Source organism: Mauremys mutica, chromosome 1 (genome assembly GCF_020497125.1).
Source record: "Mauremys mutica isolate MM-2020 ecotype Southern chromosome 1, ASM2049712v1, whole genome shotgun sequence".
Taxonomy (NCBI): Eukaryota; Metazoa; Chordata; order Testudines; family Geoemydidae; genus Mauremys; species Mauremys mutica.
Genome location: NC_059072.1, coordinates 184,892,927 through 184,913,737, shown reverse-complemented (window position 1 = coordinate 184,913,737; position 20,811 = coordinate 184,892,927). Strand labels below are relative to the sequence as shown.

Here is a 20,811-nt window from a genome sequence, read left to right as displayed (position 1 = left end):
TTATTACTGTTATTTATTATTTGTATTGCAGTACCACCTAGTAACGCCAGTCACAGGCTAGAGCCCCATGATGCTAGGTGCTGTACAAACACAGAGCAAAAAGATGGTTCCTGCCCCAAAGAGTTTGCAATGTAAGATAATTTGATAGATCCCTTCTAACCCGCTAACTTATCAATCCAGGACATAAGCACTAATAATGCACTAGTGAGCATTTGTTGCACTCCACAAATAATATGAGAGAGAGAGAGAGAGAGAGAGAACCCTCAATCATTCAGTATGACTAAAACAAATGAATTAAATTTGATGGTATTTCCAACTCTCTTTTTCATGAATAATCGGTCAGGCTAGGTTTTGTTCACAGACATGTTTGGGGAAATTTGTATTCACGTGAATTCATACTTTTCCCTGAGGCCTGGTATTCATGCAGGAAGCAGTAAAAGTTATAGTAAACCAAACAGGGATTGGGTGCAGGTCTGGGGCTGGTGCAGTGACATGCAATTTTAAACTAAGAGTTAGGTCACAATCGTTGGATGAGAACGTGGCACGGGTAAAAGCTAGGGGGCTTAGGCTCAATCTGGAGAAGACTCGGGTGATATTGGCTAGTTAGGGGGAAACGACTGGATGAGACGGGATATAATGTTGCCCCCTCTGATTCAAGGGGCTCGCCCACCATTTGTGAGTAGATGCACAACCGAGGAGGCTGGATGGACTCACAACTGGTATTTTAAAAGCAGGTAGTGAGTAGTGCCTACTGTTCGATCACCTATTTCTCAATCTGTATTGCCAGGAGGTTGCAATAATTACTTTTGTAATCTGAACTTGCAACTGTCTTTGTCACCTCCAGATCAAGCTATTGCAATGAGCTCTACATGCAGCTACACTTTCAATCTACCTCAAAATCAAAAATGGTGCAGAATTCAACAGTTTGTTTGTTATGAGGTAGGTCCTCCTAGGAACACGTGACACCAGTACTTTTGGATCCACACTGGCTACCTATTAAATACAGGTATAATTTAAGGTTATAGGTCTTGACCTATAAATGGTCTAAAACCTTGTTATCTGAAAGACCGCTTCACTCTCCCTGTGCCATTCTTATGCATTTGAGATCAGCCTGAGCTGGAACGCCAACCATAAGGGAGATCGGATCAACTAGCACAGCACTTTCTGCGAGGGGGACACCTCTTAGCTTTGAACTCACAAATATTCCTAGTACACTGGCCCTGTGGGCATGCTGCAAGGCACATTTCTTCGCCCTAGATGTAAGGGGTTCAGAAGACTCTTGTGGGGAATTATAAAGAACTGGAAGATATTTTCAGTTGCTGGATTATTAAATATGATTATTGTGGGAAGGGGTCAATGGAGTAATCCATTTTAATAAACACAACTGTGAAATGGGTCAAGGAATGTTCAGAGCATAGGATAAGCACTCATTTTTACAAATGAATACTAAATAAATGATATAATTTTTATTAGTGCCATTAAATTCTAGCCAATGATCCATAAAACCTGCAGAAAAGTTATAGAATGATCTTATTAAAATGATAACAGTGCATGTTTTAAAAAGCTATTAAGTCAATATAGGGATTTGGAAAGGGAACAGTTATGCAGCCTTCACAAGAGCAGTTGCAACCCTTTGTGCCACAACACACACACACACACAATATATATATCTATATAGCTTAACACCTCCCCCCAACCCACAAACAACCTGTATTTAACTAGCAAGAAGGAAGTGACACTAATGAATGAAAACTATGCTAGGCAATGGATAGTTATGGTATAAATTTGTTTTCTGCTTAATTTCTCACAATCTTTACATAGAAGTGATACAGTATATTATAATGATCCATTATATAATCTACACAGGGAAGTTTGAACAGATAAAAGATGTTTGTTAAGGAAACAAAAGGGAAGCTACTCCTGAACAGATGCATCATGGAAGAAGAAAATGAAAAGCGTTGTAAGCAGCCTTGTAACTTTATGCCAGAGATGTGACAGAATGAACTCTAGCCTCATTTGAATGGTGTTGTTTTTTGTAAAGTGCTATTCATACTTCTGTAGCTGTGGCTGTGTCATCCTTTCCATTATAACCTATTAATACATTAAGATTTGCTCCATTCTAAAATGTAATGTGCAAGGTGTCAGCCAGCCCGGGTTTGAATTGTTTTGAAAAAATAAAGAGAATCCACTTGTTGAGAAAATAACGACAGAATAATCATTAACTCCTTTTTGTATTAAAAAAGGGGGGTGGGGAATTTGAATTTCAGGGTTTTTTTCCAGGTTATTTGTTCCTAACATTGAATAGTTCCTTTTGTTTTTTAAACAGAAAATATAATTATGCATGTTTTCATGATGCCTGTTTTCTATCCATAGGGAAAATTATCCACCAACCCACATTAAAAAACAGTGGCAGCCCCACAGCTGCATAGGCACTAAGATATGCCTACTCATAGCTCACTGCAAGCTATTGTCCCCAGATGCTAGCAGACACAGTATAGCATATTCCACGCTCAAATGTGAATTTCCTCTCTTTTATTGTTTTGTCCTCACAACCCTAACATTCTTTTAATGCAGTTTCTGGTGGGTGAATCATTCCATCTCTTTAGTTCAAGGTCTAACTGCCTTTAAATAAAACTTCCTTTGTGAATATTTTTTCAATTACATCTGAAACTAAGCCACAAAATGATTTTGTACCAGTCAATCAGGTTCTGAAAGGCATTTTATTATTTTAAATTGACCATGAAGCTAAGTGATCTCCACTCTTTTCTTTTCTACAGGGAAAAAAAAGAAATGAGTGGAATGAGTTTTGATGCTTAGGAATAAATGCCTCCACTATGGTATTTTATCTTTTTTTTTTTTTTTTAAAGGCTAAGACATTCTGATTTAAAAATCTCTCTCAACAATGCCAATTTGCTACAGACTAGAGCAAACCATCCTGCCACTAGTGGCTATAAAACAACCTTGAAATCCATGACTAGACACTTACAACATCTCAGCCTTGCTTAGGCAATTTTAGCTTCATTTCTTTTATATGTAATTTATTCACAATTTAAATTACTCTAAGATAAAAACAGTATGTTGCTACAGAGGCCTTAAATAATAAAAACTGAATACTGAACTTTAATATGTTAAAAATATATATAGTATAATAAAAGCTAGAATGCAAAGATAGATTTGTGAAAAAACAAAGAAAAATTGCTATAAATATATTTAATCATACACTAACACTCTTTAGATGGAAAGCTTTTCCATGTTTCTAACCATCTCAGATGAACAGAATAGTACAATTTACTCAGAATGTTACATAATAAATTATGTTTAAGCCTTTCAAATTATTAGACCAATTTATCTCCTCAAATACCCTGTTTTGATCACAAAATGGTTCTTAAACTGGTACATTTCTCTTTGTGTTTGTGTATGCAATTCTCATATTATAGCATAGACAAGATGTTGCTTATTTTAATTATGAATTTTGACCTTTCCTGTCATTTTCTGCACTACCATCTTCCCATTCAAATTAATAGGCAGTTTTAATTCCTTTTGTAGATGTAAAGATGCCACAGACTAGATAGAATTCCTAAATATATACAAAATATAAACAGATAAATATTTTTTGATTCCACCGGCTTTGATTTTACCAGTAGATGGAGCCAAGTATCCATGAACAACTTATCCATCAATAGCATTCCAATACTTTGCAGTGAATAAGAACTCTGCATGTTACCTTATATTCCTGGACCATTCCATTCTGGGTATCCTCAGGGGGTGGCTGCCAGGTAACCACAATTGCAGTCCCATTTCCATCATTCTTAGTCACTGAAACACTTTGAGGTGGAGCACTAGGAGCTGTTTGCGGGAAGAACCAGATCGTTAATTTGTTGTAATTCCAATACAATGTTGCCAAATGCTTTTTAACAAGCTGTAGCTAGTGCTTGATATATAAATGGCCCATTCTGCACGACACAAATGTAATCATAATTTCTTGTTTCGCCATTAAGGATGTACCTATCTGTCAAGGTAAATGGACATGAGAGAGAAAATATGGTCTAGTGATGTGAACAGGTGTTGGGACCCTGGGTTCCATTGCTGGCTCTGCCACAGACTCACTTTGTCACCTTGACCCAATACTGAGATCAAAACGTTAAAAAGATTCTACTAATTTTTTATGCCTAACCTGAGACATTTAGGTCTTTCCTTTCAGAACTTCTGAGCACTCAAATTAACCTCACATAGACCTTTGGGTGCTCATCACTTTAGAAAAATCAAGCTGTTGGTGTGCCAAGTTGGACACTCAAAATATAGGCACCAAAAAGTGGATGTTTTCAAAAATGTTGGCTTTTCTTTTCTCTGAGCTTCAGTTTTTCCTTTTTTATAAAATAAAATAAAATATGTACTTCTTAAACTCCAGTTATTTGTTAGGTAGTTTCAGTGCAAAGATTCCTATTTTTTTGGTCCATTAGAATCATCCTAAGATATTCTGGGCTCAGGTGCTGCTCTTTTGAGGCTGCTCTAGAGGCCTACATGGAAGGCACTGACGGTCATCTGTTCAACTAGTGCAGCCAAAATGTATGGTGCAGGTCTAGGCCCCACCAATGCACTGAAATGTCTACTCTGAGGCATTACCCATCTCCATTTTGATTATGTTTGGCCTGAAAGTAAAAATGCTATGGTGAGGGAAATGGCTTTGGCTCCTCTTTATAGCACATCACTGGTACAAAATGAAAAGATGATGAGTGAGAGCAACAAATAGGGAGGGCTAAATTATGCATCCTCTTCTGAAGAGGATAAGAGGATGCATAATTTAGCCCTCCCTATTTGTTGCTCTCACTCATCATCTTTTCATTTTGTACCAGTGATGGATCCAGATATACAGGCACTCTAAAAAATTTAGTTTCCGTTCCTTCAGCTACAATACTTTGATGATTTCTGCAGTATCTGCTATTTACTTTAGATAGTGGTAAGTATGTGTTTGAATTTGATACAAGTCACTTGTGACCAGACCATGAACTCAGCAGGGAGGAGAACACGCTGCACTGGAGATAAAAAAAAGCACATATCCCTTCTAAGTGCTGGAGGGGATTTCTGCACATGCCTCTCTCACACGCAAAGTTTTAAATATTGACTTCTGTACCACCAAGCAAGTCACATACTGATCAGTCCAACTTGATGACAGTCTCCTCAGCTGCGCATTGCTGTGTTCTCATATAGTATGCACTTCAAACAAAATCAAATAATGCAAGTATCAGAGAGAAACCGACCAGAATACTCCTTCAAAAAGAAAAGGTGAAGACAGACTTGCTGCTACTTGCCTTCTTCTAGGGTTTTTGCAAATTTCACTTCGCTATCTGCTCCTTGAAACTCGTTAAAAAAAGGGCGGGCCTTGATTTCATAGTTTACACCTTTCTTCAGCTCTGGAATGACGACACTATTTTTGGTTGGTGTTCTCACTTCAAAAATTAACCATTCAGATTCGCCGTGGGATGCTGTGGCAGGCCTATAGAGAATTTTATATCCCTGAATGTACTGGGATTGCTGGTCCACCTAGGAAAGCAGTAGAAACACACATTAGTGAATGCCTAATGGACTGTTTAATAAATACAAATCGTAACATTGCCTGTGGTATTATGCAAAATACTAAGAACTATCCATTTTATCCAAAGTAAACAATGCTACTGAACCAGATAAAAATTCCTGGGAATTACAGCAAATGATGGGCCTTATTCACTACTGCATTAATAAAGTTTTAAGCTAGTAGAACTGCACAGACATCAACGAAGGGATAACAAAATGGTGAATCACGTTCTATACAGGGCCGGTGCAACCCATTAGGCAACCGTGCTAGCATTTGGGGGGCGGCATTTTGGGTCCTTCAGCAGTGACCGGCCGCCCCGGTTCTCGTCGGCATTTAAGTGGAAGGACCTGGGGCAGAGGGGCACGGGGAGCCGCCTGCAACAAGTAAGGGGGGGGGCACGGCGCAGAGGGGAACCGCTCCACACCCCAGCTCACCTCTGCTCCGCCTCCTCCCCTGAGCATGCCGCCCTGCTCGGCTTCTCTCCCTCCCAGGCTTGCGGCGCCAAACAGCTGATTGGCGCTGCAAGCCTGGGAGGTGGGAGAAGTGGAGTGGTGACGGCGTGCTCAGGGAAGAGGCAGAGCAGAGGTGAGCTGGGACGGGGAGCTGCCGCACGGCTCTCTAGGCCGGGGGGAGCTGCCGGGGGGGGGCGCCTCAGGGCGGAGGGGGGAAGCTGCCTTGGGGGGGAGGAGGGGAGCTGTCACAGGGGGGATTCCTTAGGCCGGAGGGCTGCCACAGGGTTTGGGGGGTGAGGAGGCACAAGGTGGAAGTTTCGCCTAGGGCGCAAAACATCTTTGCACCCGCCCTGGTTCTATATGTTTTTAAATGAATAATCCTGATGCCATGGGGCTCCAAGCAGGGCAGGGGTTTGCCTAGGTGGATATGTTTTCAGGATTGGGGTGTATATTTTAATAGTTCAGATGATGAATATAGAAATTAAACAAAGAAACAGGTCAACCTTCCTGAGGGCTGGAAACCTCTCAGATTGCATAAAATGACCCTTGCTTCCTGCCTGCTTCACTCTGGACAAAGTGGATTTTAAAGGGCAGCCAACTGGCACTATCTACATTCTGATGATTATGCTTGACTCAGTCAAAGGCCAGATAAATCCAAGCACTTCCTCCATTCTCAGTGACTCAGCAGGGGGCTACTGTGCTGTAGGACTGGTGCTGTTTTAAGCAGTCAGTAACAGGGCCAATAAAAATTAGCTTTTTAATGGAAGAAAGCTACTAATAAAGATGGATCAAAACTAGACTCAGCTGGATTGTCATTTGCAGTAAGGCCACTTTATGTCACTTGGCAGGGTACAGAGGCCTTAGTGTACATCAGAATCCAGGTCAATATATTTGGGGATACTTGAGACAGGAGGTTACCTAATAGAATTGGAGTCTTGTGCAGCTTACGTATGTTTTAGTCACTGATTTTGATAAATGATTTCTGATGTATAGGCAAATTCAAAAATAAAAATGTCTACTTAAAAACATTCAGATTTGTCCCATTTAAACTACTTCATCTGGCGACATAAGAGAACTGTTTGTTTGCAATATAATACCCAAGCATCATATTTCATTTTAAACAACCGAGTGATGAATATCTGCTAGCTAAAATTGAGGTAATGCTTAATCTTTTTGCAGTCAGAGACCACCCAAGAGAGCAACAAAAATTGGCTGCCTGGAAAAGGTTGTTCTGTAACTAAAGGTCAAACAAAATTATGCTTGGAAGCTTGGTGATGTTTTTAAGTGGTCAGTTAAAACAGGAGATTGCCTGCTGAAGGTGGTCCTTAGTGCAAGTTTCACTGTAATTACTGTGCATCACAGCAGTCAGTTCCTCTATAGCTCTTGACAAAGTAAAATGCTTTCCTTACGAAGTTACGCCATGCTAGCTGCAGCATCTTGTGATCGCTTTTTTATCATGCCTGCCAATATTTTGACTTGATCAGAAGGGAGCCCAGATGACAGTTTAAAGCTCCATTCCATTGGGATTGTCCCAATGGTGGAGTTGACCCTCTCTTTTCCTGACCACCTAGTCAATATTGCTTAAAACAGCTGTTCGTTCATTTACATTGTCTCAGGTCTTTCCTTGGATAGACTTATCCCTTCCTCATACTGTACTCTCTTTCTTTCTTTTTCCTTTCTCCTCATCCATCCCCTTCATGCCACAATTTATTTCCCTGTATTCTTTCAATTTTTCTAAGCCCCCAGTCTTCTCATTCTCTCTCTTTGTCCCTCCTCTGTATCGCTTCCTACCCCTCTCCCTTGGGGACTCCTATAGTATCTTTTTCTTTTCTTGCCCTGCTTTTCCCCCTCTTCCACTATGGCCTCCATACATCTGACCTAACTGCTACCAATATGATGGTCAATAAAACAATCCCTGATTGTTTCTCATTGTGTTTTTCTCTCCCACAGCATCTGTGTTCACTTTTAACCTAGTAATTGCTGTGCTGTGGGAGGAAATGTATTTCTCAATATCTGATCTGGGATGGGTGGACATGGCAACTGCCACATCATAGGGTCTATTTTATGCAGGACTTCCCCCAACTCTGGTCGATAGACTGAGGAGCTATTGTATTATCTCAGACATGACTTAGGGCCTGATACACCTCTCACTGAATGCAGTGGAATGGCTCTCATGAACTTGAGTGGACTTTGGATCAGTCCCTTCGCCTCCTGACAAAGGAAGCTGATCACTCTTCATACGGCGTAGCACTCTCTGTAGAGTGAGAAGATAGTCTAGCTTCTGATTAAGACAGGCAGTCAGGGGAGTGTAGATAGCGCCAATACACACAGAATGATTTTCATGTACAACAGCAAACTATTTTCATAGTTTCTTTACATAGTTTAACTCCACCATCAACACTGTGGTGTAGTATTGGGATCAAAATAAAAAGTTCCCTTTATCCCTACCCAAAACCCACCTCCCATTTTATAATATTTACTTACTGTCCAATGAACTTCAATTGAGGAAGAAGAAAGGATAGTGGGGTTGTGAAGATGCAGAACCACATCCCCGAGCTCTCTCTGGACCTGTTTGTGATCCACACCCTGGCTTGTAGGTGGAACATCTGGAACAATGTAAGAACCCATTCTTATACATGAATTTGTCAGTCAAGTTATGTACTTGGAAGACTAAATCGACTTATTCACAGTACCCACTAGAAGAGCCCAAATGTGCAGGAAACAGAACTATGTGAAGCATTTTCACAGCAAACTGGCCAAAAACAATCAGCCTTTTCAGTGGAAGCAATGTGGGGAGAGGAGAGAAATGGGCGGGTGGGTGGGAAGCAAGGAGTAAAAAGAAAGAACAAGGTCATGGATAACTATGGTAAATTACAGCAGTAGCATCACCTCTCATCATGCAACTATCTCTTTCCTGCAGGGAGGGGGAATCTCCAAAGCACACTCCAAACACCACAGAAACCAGGAAACAATCAAGGAGGGGCAGAAGAGCAGGTGTGTCTAAAAATAAATTCAGTAACACTCTAGCAAGTGTTATTGTTGGGTTTTAATGACCTATTAACTGCAGTACAGTAATTAAATGAGGGGAAATGAACCACACAGATGCCAGGTCTTTCAAATACAGGAGACTTCAGTGAGCGCAGTTGCCCTCTGTCTCCCTTGATATTTGCAAATCCAATACTGGTCTCTTATTGTTGAAAGAATTGTTCAGACATATGAAAAGAGGAATTCCATTTGATGTGTTCTATCATTTGAGCTGGTACAATGGGGTAAGGATGTTTTCTATGTACAGCTCTCAAAAAGCATCTTGGGCTGAAAAGAAACGACTCTCCCCATATATATACACATTTATAGTGAACTCATCATCATGATATCTGAAGTGTATGTGTAGCATGGATAGCAGAGTACAGTATTTTTATATTCATTTAATAATTCCCCCTTTTTCCACCTCATTATATACAAAAACTACGTTGGCAACAGAGATAAAAATCTCAGGCTCGGAAATTCACATGAAATGAAAAGTGCTGATTTTTTTTAAACAATCACAGATATTTGTGAACATGTTACATTCACTTCACTCCATGATGCTACTCTCTCAGTCTAATATTTCCTAGTGTTTAGGCAAGGTTTTGAAATCTACCAGCATTCTTCATTCTGAAACATTCAGTAATATTCTTAGCAATTTCAACACCTGCCTGTTCACAACAGGGCTGGCTCCAGGCACCAGCCCAGCAAGCAGCTGCTTGGGGCGGCCAACCGTGAGAGGCGGCACGTCCGGGTCTTCAGCGGCAGGTCCTTCACTCCCTCTCAGAGCAAAGGACCAGCTGCCGAATTGCTGCCGAAGACTGAAGCGGCGGTGGTAGAGCTGCAGATTGCAATCACGTTTTTTTTTCTTTTTGCTGCTTCGGGCGGCAAAAACCCTGGAGCTGGCCCTGGTTCACAAGAATGGCCAGAGAGGGAACACAGAGGAAAGGTGTATGTGCATATTCATGCCTGCAACAAAGCCATCTCCATGAGTTTGTTGCAGGTGGGTAGTCCATCTGAGGAGTGAAAGCACTAGGATGTCCATCTCCCTATAGAAAATGCTTATATAAAATATGAAGGGGACACATGAAAAAGTGCAACTTTTGAGGGGATGGTTACATTTCCAGCCCATTACCCAGTGTATCTTTAAATAAATCACTGACCATCAAATTAACAAATTATCTATCTATATATGTATGAAGTTATTGGCATGTGAACAAATTCTTTATCCAGCAACACAGTCCACATTTGAGACTGTAAGAGTTATGCCACCTGGCAATTTGTCATACAGCTTCTCCAACATATTCACAAGAGTGTGGGATTATTTCAAAACTAAATCAGCGTGTGGCCTTTGTGCAACCAGTGGGTGACAAATCTGTCTGTTTAGCCATGAAGACTGATTAAAATAAATACACCATTGAGCAGCTACTGTATCCACATGTAAAACATTCTGCCAAATGGTCCACAAATCCACGCATCTTTTCCTCCTTCTGATACTGTCTTTGAGAGTAACTTCTGCAACTTGGATTTGTGTAATCTCTGACCATCCTTTTGCCTGGAGCTTAAAGGGAGAGTCACCTTAATAAGTAGCAGCTTAAACAGAAGATGGCACAATGGATGAGTCACCATAAATATAATAAACGGTTAACAAACCTTGTCATTCATACCTCTGAACTACTCAGTACAGCTTATCTACTCTATGGCTTTCTCGTTTTGACTTTCAGCTTTCCAGAGCAAAGACTGTCAATATTCTGTATCTGAACAGATCCCAGCACATTGTTTACAAGATTTTACTAATACTAAAACAGCAATGGCCGAGTGAGTGGGGGAGAAGGGGATTGCCACATTTGAACTGTATTTAGCCCAAAATCTCTAAAACAATCAGCCTCTATGACCAGAAGTCAATTTTGACCTATTTTGGCTTGAAGGGAATTCCTGTGAGACTGAGGTGATACTGGGAGGAAGAGGGAAATGCTTTCAAGAACTAACCTCTTGTATAACATTTCCCACTACTGAGGATATATGACCTGAGATTGTTAATTTGGCACACAAGCTTAATGCCATTTTGATCTCCTCAGTTCTACTAGAAATCCAAATAGCCATGAAAGCAAAAAACATCCACTTCCATCTTCAGTTTGTTCATCTTCTAAGAAGTACACTAGGCCACAGTGATATATGCATTTGGGAGTTTCAGGCTTGATATAACAACTCAGATTTAGGATTGAAGCCACAAATCCTGAAAAACTTCAACTGGTATAGAATACAGCAGCCTGTCTGCATAGCAACACAGGTTGCCATATCAACGAAACTCCAGTGAATTGCCCGTACATTGACTTCCCATAGAACACAGAAATCCCTTCAAGCTCTCGGTCTTGTTATTTACACCCATCCATAGGATTAGCCCTAGCTACCTGAGAGATCATCCCACCCTCTGTGACCATGGTCTCCCGTAATGGCTATGTTCTACTGGAACAATGAAACTGTCAACCAGTGGAGGAGCTTGTGGGTACAGAGGATGGAACTTTCGCAGGAGCTTGAGCCAAATTGTGTAATTAATTCTCACAAGAGAATGACCAAAACCCAATCTATCTTAATTAAATGTAAAACTCGTTTCTTTGATTTGCTTTCCCTCGAGAACTTCTTCACACAGGGTATGTCTACACTGCAATCAGAGGTGTGACTGCAGCACATGTAGCAGCTTCGATCTAGCTGCTCAAATAACAATAGAAGCAAACTCGTGGCAGTATTGTCAGTAGCTTGGGCTGTATAAAACTTACTGGGACCCGGGATGTGCACTCCAGCAGCTAGCTCATGCTGCTGCAGCTTAACAGCTATTATCTGAGCTAGCTATATCAAAGCTAGCTCAGGTACGTCTTTGCATGCTGCAGTCACACCTCTAAATTCAGTGTAGATATACTCACAGACAACAACGCATCGCACATACTAAACTAATTCTCCTGTAGACTGGTTAGGAAGAAATTGAGAGTTTATCATTGTTACTTCTCTTCTGAAATACTTACTCCTGGGGGGGGGGGGGATTCTGCGCCGATGCAGGGGTGAAGAATTTATATGGCCCGCATTTTTCTGTGCCCTCCGCACAGAAAAATGCAAAAAAAATCTGCCAGGAGACATGCAACTCATCCCTGGCAGCCCAGGCAGTGTGTCTGTTCCAGTGTGCATGGAGCAGTCTCTGAGACGGGGAAGGGGGCTGGACGTGAGTGCCTGCGTGCTCATCATGGGGGTGGGGGAGAGAGAAGAGCTGAGTATGTGTGCGCCAACAAAAGAGAGAGACTCTCCCCCCCCCCCCCGCTACTGTAGCTCACTAGGGTGTAAGGATAGGGCTTTTTATTATGTACGAGGCAAGCTAGATGCACACATTTTTACTCCTGGGGAGATTCTGCAGGACTGCATGCCTGCAGAAAGCGGTCCCCCTGCACATTTCCTGCTTTTCCCTGCAGAAAACAGCAGGGAAGCAAAGGGAAGCCGGGCCGGGAGGGTTTGGGGGGCGGCGACCATGTGTGCAGTTTTTTGGGGGGGATTGCTCCCCAAACAGAGGTGAGGCATGGGGGAGGCACACAGGGTTAGCAGGGATGGCAACTTGTATGGGCCCGTTTTGCCCGGGCTCCAGCAAATTCAGGGCCCCCTCCTCCACCCCGTCGTACACCCCAACCCCCTGCCCCAGCCCAGAGCCCACACCCCACACCCCCTCCTACACCCAGCACCCCAAACCCCCTCCTGCACCAGCCCAGAGTTCACAGCCAGTACCCAAACTCCCTCCCAGAGCCCACACCCCTCCCTCACCCAAACTCTCTCCAAGAGCCTGCACCGCAAACCCTTTCCTGCACCCAACCCCCCATCCAGAGCCCACACCCAGCATCCAAACTCTGTCCTAGAGCCTTTACCCCAAGCCCCCTCCTACACCCAAGCTCCCTCCCAGAGCCTTAGGAAGGCGTGGGGGTGGGGTGGGGGTGGCAGCACTTTGATCCATTCTTGGCACCACCAAAAATTATACAAATCTGTCACCCCTGGGGGTTATGTACCACAGCCTCCCCCCCACCCTCATTTCTGCAAGCGGTGAGTTCCCGGGGTAGGGCTGGGTAAGTGGGGGTGGGGAAAATGAGGGAGGGGGTAAGGGAGTGGGGGAAGAGGCAGTGGGGAAGGGAGGGGGTGGAATAGGGCAGGGGGAGGGGAATGTGGAAGCAAGGGGAGGGGGATGGATAAGAAAAGGGGAGAGGGGAATCACGGGGAGAAGCGGGAGCCTGGTATGCAGCATCCCCCCAGCAGCAGCTGGGGCTCCCCCATTCAGTAGGCTCATTGAACCCTCATTGAACCCTACCCCCCTACACCTGTACTCCTCTGACAAGCCCCCACACCCAGAACTCCACCCCATCAAGCTCCACTCCCCCAGCACCCAGACCCCTCCACTGAGCCCCCACATCCAGACATCCCCCTCCCCCGCCATGCCCCATCTCCCTACACCCAGATACTCCCCCTCACTGAGCCCAACCACTATCCTCTGGATCCCCTGCAGAGTCCCACCGCTCCTGCATCCGGACCCCCCTAACGAGTCCCTGTGCATCCAGATCTCCCACTGAGCTGCCAGCACCCGGATTGCCTCACACAGAAACCTCTCACCTCACACCTGGATCCCCCGACACTAAGCTCCCCCAGACTTGGATCCTGCTGGGCTGAGCCTGCCTACCCACACCTGGTGTGCCTGGCACAGAGGGGCAGGGCCCCGGGGCGTTTCTGGGGCAGGCCCAGCCCTTGCACTGTGTCAGCGTCAGGTGCAACCTCACCACCAAGTCTCTGTACTGGGGGAACAGGGGGCTCCAGGGTGATCTCCCAGCTCAATGCAGCCAGTGGCCTGTGCTCTCCACTGCCATGCTAGAGCCACATTTATTTAATGACAAATAAAATTTGCAGAATTGGAAATTATTGTGTGCATAATTTTTAATTTTTTGGCACAGAATTCCCTCAGGAGTAAATACTTGAAAGGCACTCAGATAATATGGTGATGAAGAGAGAGAATTTTGCTTTTAGCATAAATGTCATATTGTGTTAGATTTATGTATGTGCATTTTCTCAGGAGTGTTCTAACACATCTGATGGCAAATGGGTAATTTGCCTATCTGACAACTAGTGTTGTGAGTTTAGAGGTAGACTGGCCATCAAATTAATAACTCTCCCGTCTGCATTGGCTCACCTTCAGAAGTTTTTCACATCTGTGTTATTTTCTCAATCTTTAGTTCTCATGACTCCAATAAAGTTATTGGATTGGAAACACATGAATGCACAGTTCTGACTGCACAGTGCCTAAGTGCTGTGGCACAACTTCATTTGTTTTCTATATTAATCTAAATTTATTACAATTTATTATAATTATATTACTGGGCTCATGACTTCTATCTGCCCGAGGAATAGTGATTGTATTTCAGTTGATTCCTTTCTCATATTTATGCAATGTTATTGTAGTAGTGTGGGGACACTAATTCCATCTGCTTCACTGTAGGGGTTGTGGCGTTACTGAAGTCTCTCTTCCCCCATTGGACTTACCTTTAATAGTAAGCATTTTGCTGAGGATTACGCTTTACTTATGAAGTGGTATCCTGAATCCTACAAATTTTTAATTTCTCTGCTTCCCCAATACAACAAACAGCACATAATACTACATGCTCTCTCTCACTGAATCATAACCACAGCTTGATTCTCTGCTTAAATTGATAATATTTAAGCACAACTATGTCATTTCCACAGAATTTGGGGGGGGTTGTGTGAAAACTTCACAAAGCCAAAGGACTAATAGTGCTGCTAAGATGGGTCACTCAATTAGGTGTAACTATATTTGGATAAAAACGATTAGGGTTCTCTTATGACAATGTGATAAGCTTTTCAAGTAGCTTTTAAATAAAATGCAGCTTCTGAGCAATGTAAGTTTACCATCTAGTATATACAGTGACTTTTAGACATCATTTTAAAGTTAGGATAAATATGATCACCACATCTAACACTGTTCTGTAATATATCATTACAGACATTGTGGGGCCTAAATGCTTCAGTAAATAGGTTTACCTTGAGTTTTCACTGGGTCAGATATCTGGCTAGGATCACTAAGTCCATATGCATTAGCTGCCCTCACAAGGAAGAGGTAAATTGCATTAGGTTTCAGCCCTTTAACTGCAAAACTTTCAGTTTTCACATTTTCTGCTACAGTTTGCCAACTGCTACCAGATGCATGGCTAAAGATAAAACACACAGAACAGCAGGTTAGAGTATGCTAATTGAACCATATATAAACTGTAAGTACAACCAGATCACATGAGAATCGTAATACCTGAAGGCCTCTATTATATAAGACGTTGGAGTTGCACCTGAATTCAAATTAGGTTGCCATGACAGTGTTACTGTATTTCTGCTGACATCTGTAACTTCAGGTTTTGAGGGTGCACTAGGAATCAAGTTTGGGTCAGTGGGTCTTGGTGGTTGCACTGGAACTCCAAATTCTAACAAAAAGGGAGAAATAGCTAAGTGTGGACAGAAAGTGGGTGGGGGTTCAATGATGTTCACATCTGCATTATCAATTTATTACAAAGTTAGATAACATTTGCATGTTAATTTTTGATGTTCATCAAGCAGAGAAAACCTGATTGATTTACCTTGGACCTCAACATAAGCACTCCAGGTAGCTTCGCCACTTGGAGTTGAGGCAATGCAGGTGTACCGACCAGTGTCACCCAGCTGAGTGGGGAGAGAGGAAAATAAATATTTGGAACAATCAGGCACTCAGTGGGCTGGAAAAGTAATTACAAAACTGTACATCACCCATGAATATGGATAAATACATTAGAATTTCCCTACCAGAAACTTCTCACTGCTAAGTGAGAATCTGTACATACTTATTCCATTCGATTTAAAAGGCACAGAAAAATACCAACACTTTTTAATGTATTAGTTCTCATTCTGTAATGAACTAAACCACCAGCCAAAAACTATATTTCTCATTCACTCCTTATGCTGCCAAACTCCCACTGAAATCCATGGGGAGAAATGAACTCAGAAAGCCCCACACAAGGGCCTATGCGCTACTTAAAACTCACACTTAAGTGGTGCTTAGGGATTTATGCAGAGCCTCAAGGAGTAAATTTCAACTTTAAAACAGGGCTTACGTAGTTCACAGGGCCATGTGCAGGTTGGGCTCTCTGAACTAGGGTAAATTTTACTCTGTGACAGACAGGACCGCCTAGAGAGGGGGGCAAGTGGGGCAATTTGCTCCGGGCCCTGCAGGGGCCCCGCGGGCCCTGGCTTGGCGGTGGTCCGGATCTTTGGTGGCATTTCAGCAGCGGGGAGCCCTTCAGTGGCTCTGGGTCTTAGGCAGCATTTTCGTGGCGGGGGGCCCTTCGGTGCTGCCGAAGACGCGGAGTGACTGAAGGGGCGCCTGCTGCCGAAATGCCGCCGAAGACCCAGACCACCGCCGGGTGAGTACAAGCGCTGCAGCTCCCCCACTTTGCCCCAGGCCCCCTGAACCCTCTGGGCGGCTCTGGTCACAGACCAAATACAAGGATCCCCATATACCATTATAATCCAAATCTAAACAGTGGATTATTTGTCCACTTGTGACTTAATCACAATTCAAAAGAGTTATGATCAAAGAAATGCAACTATACTCAAGTATCAGCACCAAAGGAAAAAACAAAAAAACACACACAATACTCAGAAATGAAAGGTCAGAGGTTCAAATTCTGCATTGGCACAGTGGTGTATCCTGTGACCGGGTAATCACAACATCATCAGGTAGCACAGTGTTGGCTGAGAAGTCTTACAAATGACCTAATTTTATTACGTTGATGTACCAAGGCACAAAGAGCCCGCAGGTAACCACAGATGTGCTAGAGCAGTACAATATTTTAACACATCATACAACTTGTCTGGAATGAACAGAAATATTGACCAGGTATCCTGCTCCAATTCCCCAAGAAAGTCACCCACACAGAGCTGCTTAACCACTTTAAATATATAATATAATATAATATAATATAATATAATATAATATAATCAAGATCTACCTTCCATATACTTTGTACCACATATGCATGTGTAATCTTGAACCAAAAAAGGCACAAGAACAGGTACTATATAGGGACAGGAAATGAAACCCTGGATTGTACCTGTAAAGCTGGAAGAAAAAGTTTTCATCTTTTAACACTGTAACTATGAATGTATATGGTGTAAGGGCATTAACATCATTGCTTTTTTTTTTTTTTTTGCTGTATACACTACTTTACAACTGTGAAATCCTGAACTAAGGTGGCATATACATGTGTGGAGTTTTAGATTATTTTCACATATTACAGAGCTGAAGCTTATGCTCCTTCACAAACGGTGTAAAGATTCATTGTCATTTCAAGCTACCTTGGCGTATCGGATCTGTAAAGCTCCTGTCTCCAGCTGCTTGATGCGAGAGTCCTGGGTAGAGATGAGGACCCCATCCTTTCTCCAGAGGATTGTGGGCACTAGAATGCCTGTGGCCACACAGCTGAGTACTAACGTACCATCCACAGCTACAGTCTGATTCACAGGACCCTGTCGAATGACTGGGGGAGGCCGGTCTGCAATCACTGCCAGAAGAAACAACAGGAAATAGATTTTTGCAACTGAAAGCAATTTTCTAATCAACTAAGCAACAGCAGTTGCTTGAGGCTTTGAAACAAACTGAATATAATTAAACAAGTAATTAAAGTATGAGACATGCATTATTTTGGGTATATTAATATGATGCACGGCTACAGAATATTAACATGATATACAATACACTATTTTCAGAGGTGAAGGAGTGTTAGAGGTTTTGAGTTGGCATCTTCTAGGCACACTGAGTTCCATAGTCTTTAGATGTGATAATGAAACAAGCAAGGATTTCTCAGTTTCTTTAAATAGGCACACTCTTCACTTTATATATACACCTTACCATGTGATGGGTCGGTATAATTAGGGATTTAGAATTTGAACATTCATTTACAGATAACTAAGAGGGCGGATGAGAAGGGAATAATTCAGCAAATATGCAGACACACTTTTTCCTAGAATGAAGCTGACCAATGGTAGGGTGGAATAAGTACAAAGCTAATGTCTGGGAAAATATCAGCTTTTTCAATTAAAAAAAATGTTTTGCAAGCATTTCCTTATACTCAGTTCTGTGAAAATTTATCTGACAGTACTGATTTGAAATCATAGTAAGAATCTTTTACAGTATTTCTAATAATTTTATTGTATCTTACACTCAACATAAATTAACTATCTGTGATGAGTCATTTAAACACTGAATTTACATAATGGCACAAAGTACTTTTAAGTACTCATGCAAACAAGAAACTATTGTGTGCACCAGGAGATTAGCAATTTTCCCAGAAGTAAAAGTTATAGTACTGTACTTCAGTAGCTTCTCCTCCTAGCTCATAATATCCTGAGATGTGCTGGCACTATAAAATAACTGCAGCTTAAAACAATATCCATTCAACAGCCTAACGGGAGCTGATGTGACTTGAAACCTGGTTTGTTAGCATGAAAAATAAAACTGAAGTCCCAATAATTTGTGATCATTAAACATCTCATGACACTTTTCACAACCGAAGTGTGATAACAGTGATGTTTTGGCCAAATTCCAAGTCAGGTAATTACATTTGCATACCTAAATGCCACCCTGCATTTTCAATTGCATGATTTATACTTTACTTCCTGTCCTACTCTGTTCTGATGTGTTGCAGTACACAGTTAAATCTCTCACTCCAGTGATGGCTGAAATGATCCCCAGTGTAGTTGGAAGTTCAGTTTGTTAGGTGTGTAAAGTGTTTTGAGGACCTTATGGAGAAAAGATGCTACATAAATGTAGGCTATTATATTTGGTTTGGCGGTAATTTTCTGTATAATGTATATATCTATAGGCTTTATATTTAGGTGTTACCTTACTTGCTATTTAATTTTAAATTCATTATAAAATTGGCTTTTGCATAGTTAACAGCTGTGGCAATATCCTGACATGACACCATGAATGAAAAATACTTTAAAAACCTCTATATCACAGATAATATCAATATGGCTCTATTAATTTCAGCTATTGTCCAATCAGGATTTTCTAATGATATATTTTTTCATATAGCCATTCAGTCAGTTTGTTAGTTGACCCAGACACTATGGGTAAAATCTTAGCCCATCTGATGTCAGTGGCAAAACTTCCGCTGACTTCAGGTGGGCCAGGATTTCATCTTATCTGTCCTGTCACTCAGGATATATCCAAATAGCAGCTGGGAGAACGTTTCCCTAAGTGGGTATACAGACAAGCTCTAGCTCTGTTTGAGCTATCACACTAACAATAGCCGTGTGGACGCAGCAGCATGCGGAGCAGCTCAGGCTAGCCACTTAAATACAATCCCTCCACGAGCCCCTAGGTAACCAGCACAAGCAACCTGCCAATGTTGAAGTCATGCTCTTCTACTGCTGAAGTTGTGGTTTTAAATAAAATTGGTCATTGTAAAATAAAAGTATCTTCACTTTACCATCAGTAACTTCCAAGTACGCTTTTGTCGTGATACTTCCTGCAACGTTTAAAGTCTGACAGATATAGTACCCAACGTCAGACCTCTGGACGCTTGTGATTGTGAGGTCACCAGTCTGGGAGACTGAAAAGCGGCTGGATGACTGTGGCGGCTGGTATGAGAAAAGCAGATTCTAAGGAGAGAAAGAAATGGGTTAGATAGATTATAACACATCTGCAATGTTCATCTTAATATTCCTAAACACGTGTGAGTTATAATGTGCTATATATTCACATTAAACACAAAATATCTCTGTTATATATACACACCACTACCTCGATATAACACCACCTGATATAACACGAATTCAGATATAATGTGGTAAAACAGTGCTCTGGGGGAGCGGGGCTGTGCACTCCAGTGGAACAAATCAAGTTCAATATAACACAGTTTCACCTATAACGCGGTAAGATTTTTTGGTTCCTAAGGACAGCATTATATCGAGGTAGAGGTGTATATATAAAGCATTTAATTATTGTATACTAATTATGGGCCCGTTTTTTAAAAAGGTATGGAAAGGTGCCATAACTGTGCAAACAATTGTGGTTTTTCTGCACACTGTATAAGTAATGTCCATGCAAATGTTCACACAATCATCTTTCAAAATCAAGGTTGCAGCATTTCTTGTAGTGAAATAGATTTTATTTAAAACATTTATAAAAAGATGCCAGTTTACTTATTTGTGTTTAAACTTTGGACTGCTAAAGAATAGAGACAGAAAGTGACATGAATGATTTATAGGTTTCTTTTTAAACTGATGTTTAGTCTCACTAATCATAGTTTCTGTTCTATAACCAGTACTACATTGTATAATAAAGTCCTACGCAAGTTTCCCTTTACATAGTTTTGGTTTGAAGTTAGATACTATGGTGCCAACAGTAGTCATGACAGTCAGAGCTGAAACCAAAATAACACACATGCGTTACATCAAATACTGGTTTCAGATTTTTATTTATGGTTTAGCATTTTGAAGGGAAAATATCTGAAGTTCTCTATACTTTATGGACACTATTTTTATTGCTGTCTCTTGTCTGACTACATTTTGCTTTTCCTAAGAATGCCCAAACAAAGAGGATGCATCCGACGAAGTGGGTATTCACCGATGAAAGCTCATGCTCCAAAACATCTGTTAGTCTATAAGGTGCCACAGGACTCTTTGCTGCTTTTAAAGAGGATA

At 41.8% G+C, this 20,811-nt stretch overlaps 1 protein-coding gene across 4 annotated transcripts in view; it reads right to left on the bottom strand.

Moving 5' to 3' along the window:
- Positions 1-20,811, bottom strand: part of ROBO1 (roundabout guidance receptor 1) — a 431,492-nt gene that overhangs the window by 66,682 nt on the left and 343,999 nt on the right. For 3 of the 4 annotated variants that reach the window (XM_045002117.1, XM_045002119.1, XM_045002118.1), the window contains 8 exons: positions 19,596-19,767; positions 17,458-17,663; positions 15,705-15,786; positions 15,383-15,551; positions 15,121-15,287; positions 8,509-8,630; positions 5,310-5,541; positions 3,725-3,846 (listed from right to left, as the gene is read on the bottom strand). In XM_045002117.1, coding sequence (XP_044858052.1) covers positions 3,725-3,846; positions 5,310-5,541; positions 8,509-8,630; positions 15,121-15,287; positions 15,383-15,551; positions 15,705-15,786; positions 17,458-17,663; positions 19,596-19,767 — 1,272 coding nt within the window. Of the gene's footprint in view, positions 1-3,724; positions 3,847-5,309; positions 5,542-8,508; positions 8,631-8,913; positions 9,025-15,120; positions 15,288-15,382; positions 15,552-15,704; positions 15,787-17,457; positions 17,664-19,595; positions 19,768-20,811 lie in introns of all 4 variants that reach the window. The other variant, XM_045002116.1, reaches the window with a different exon arrangement.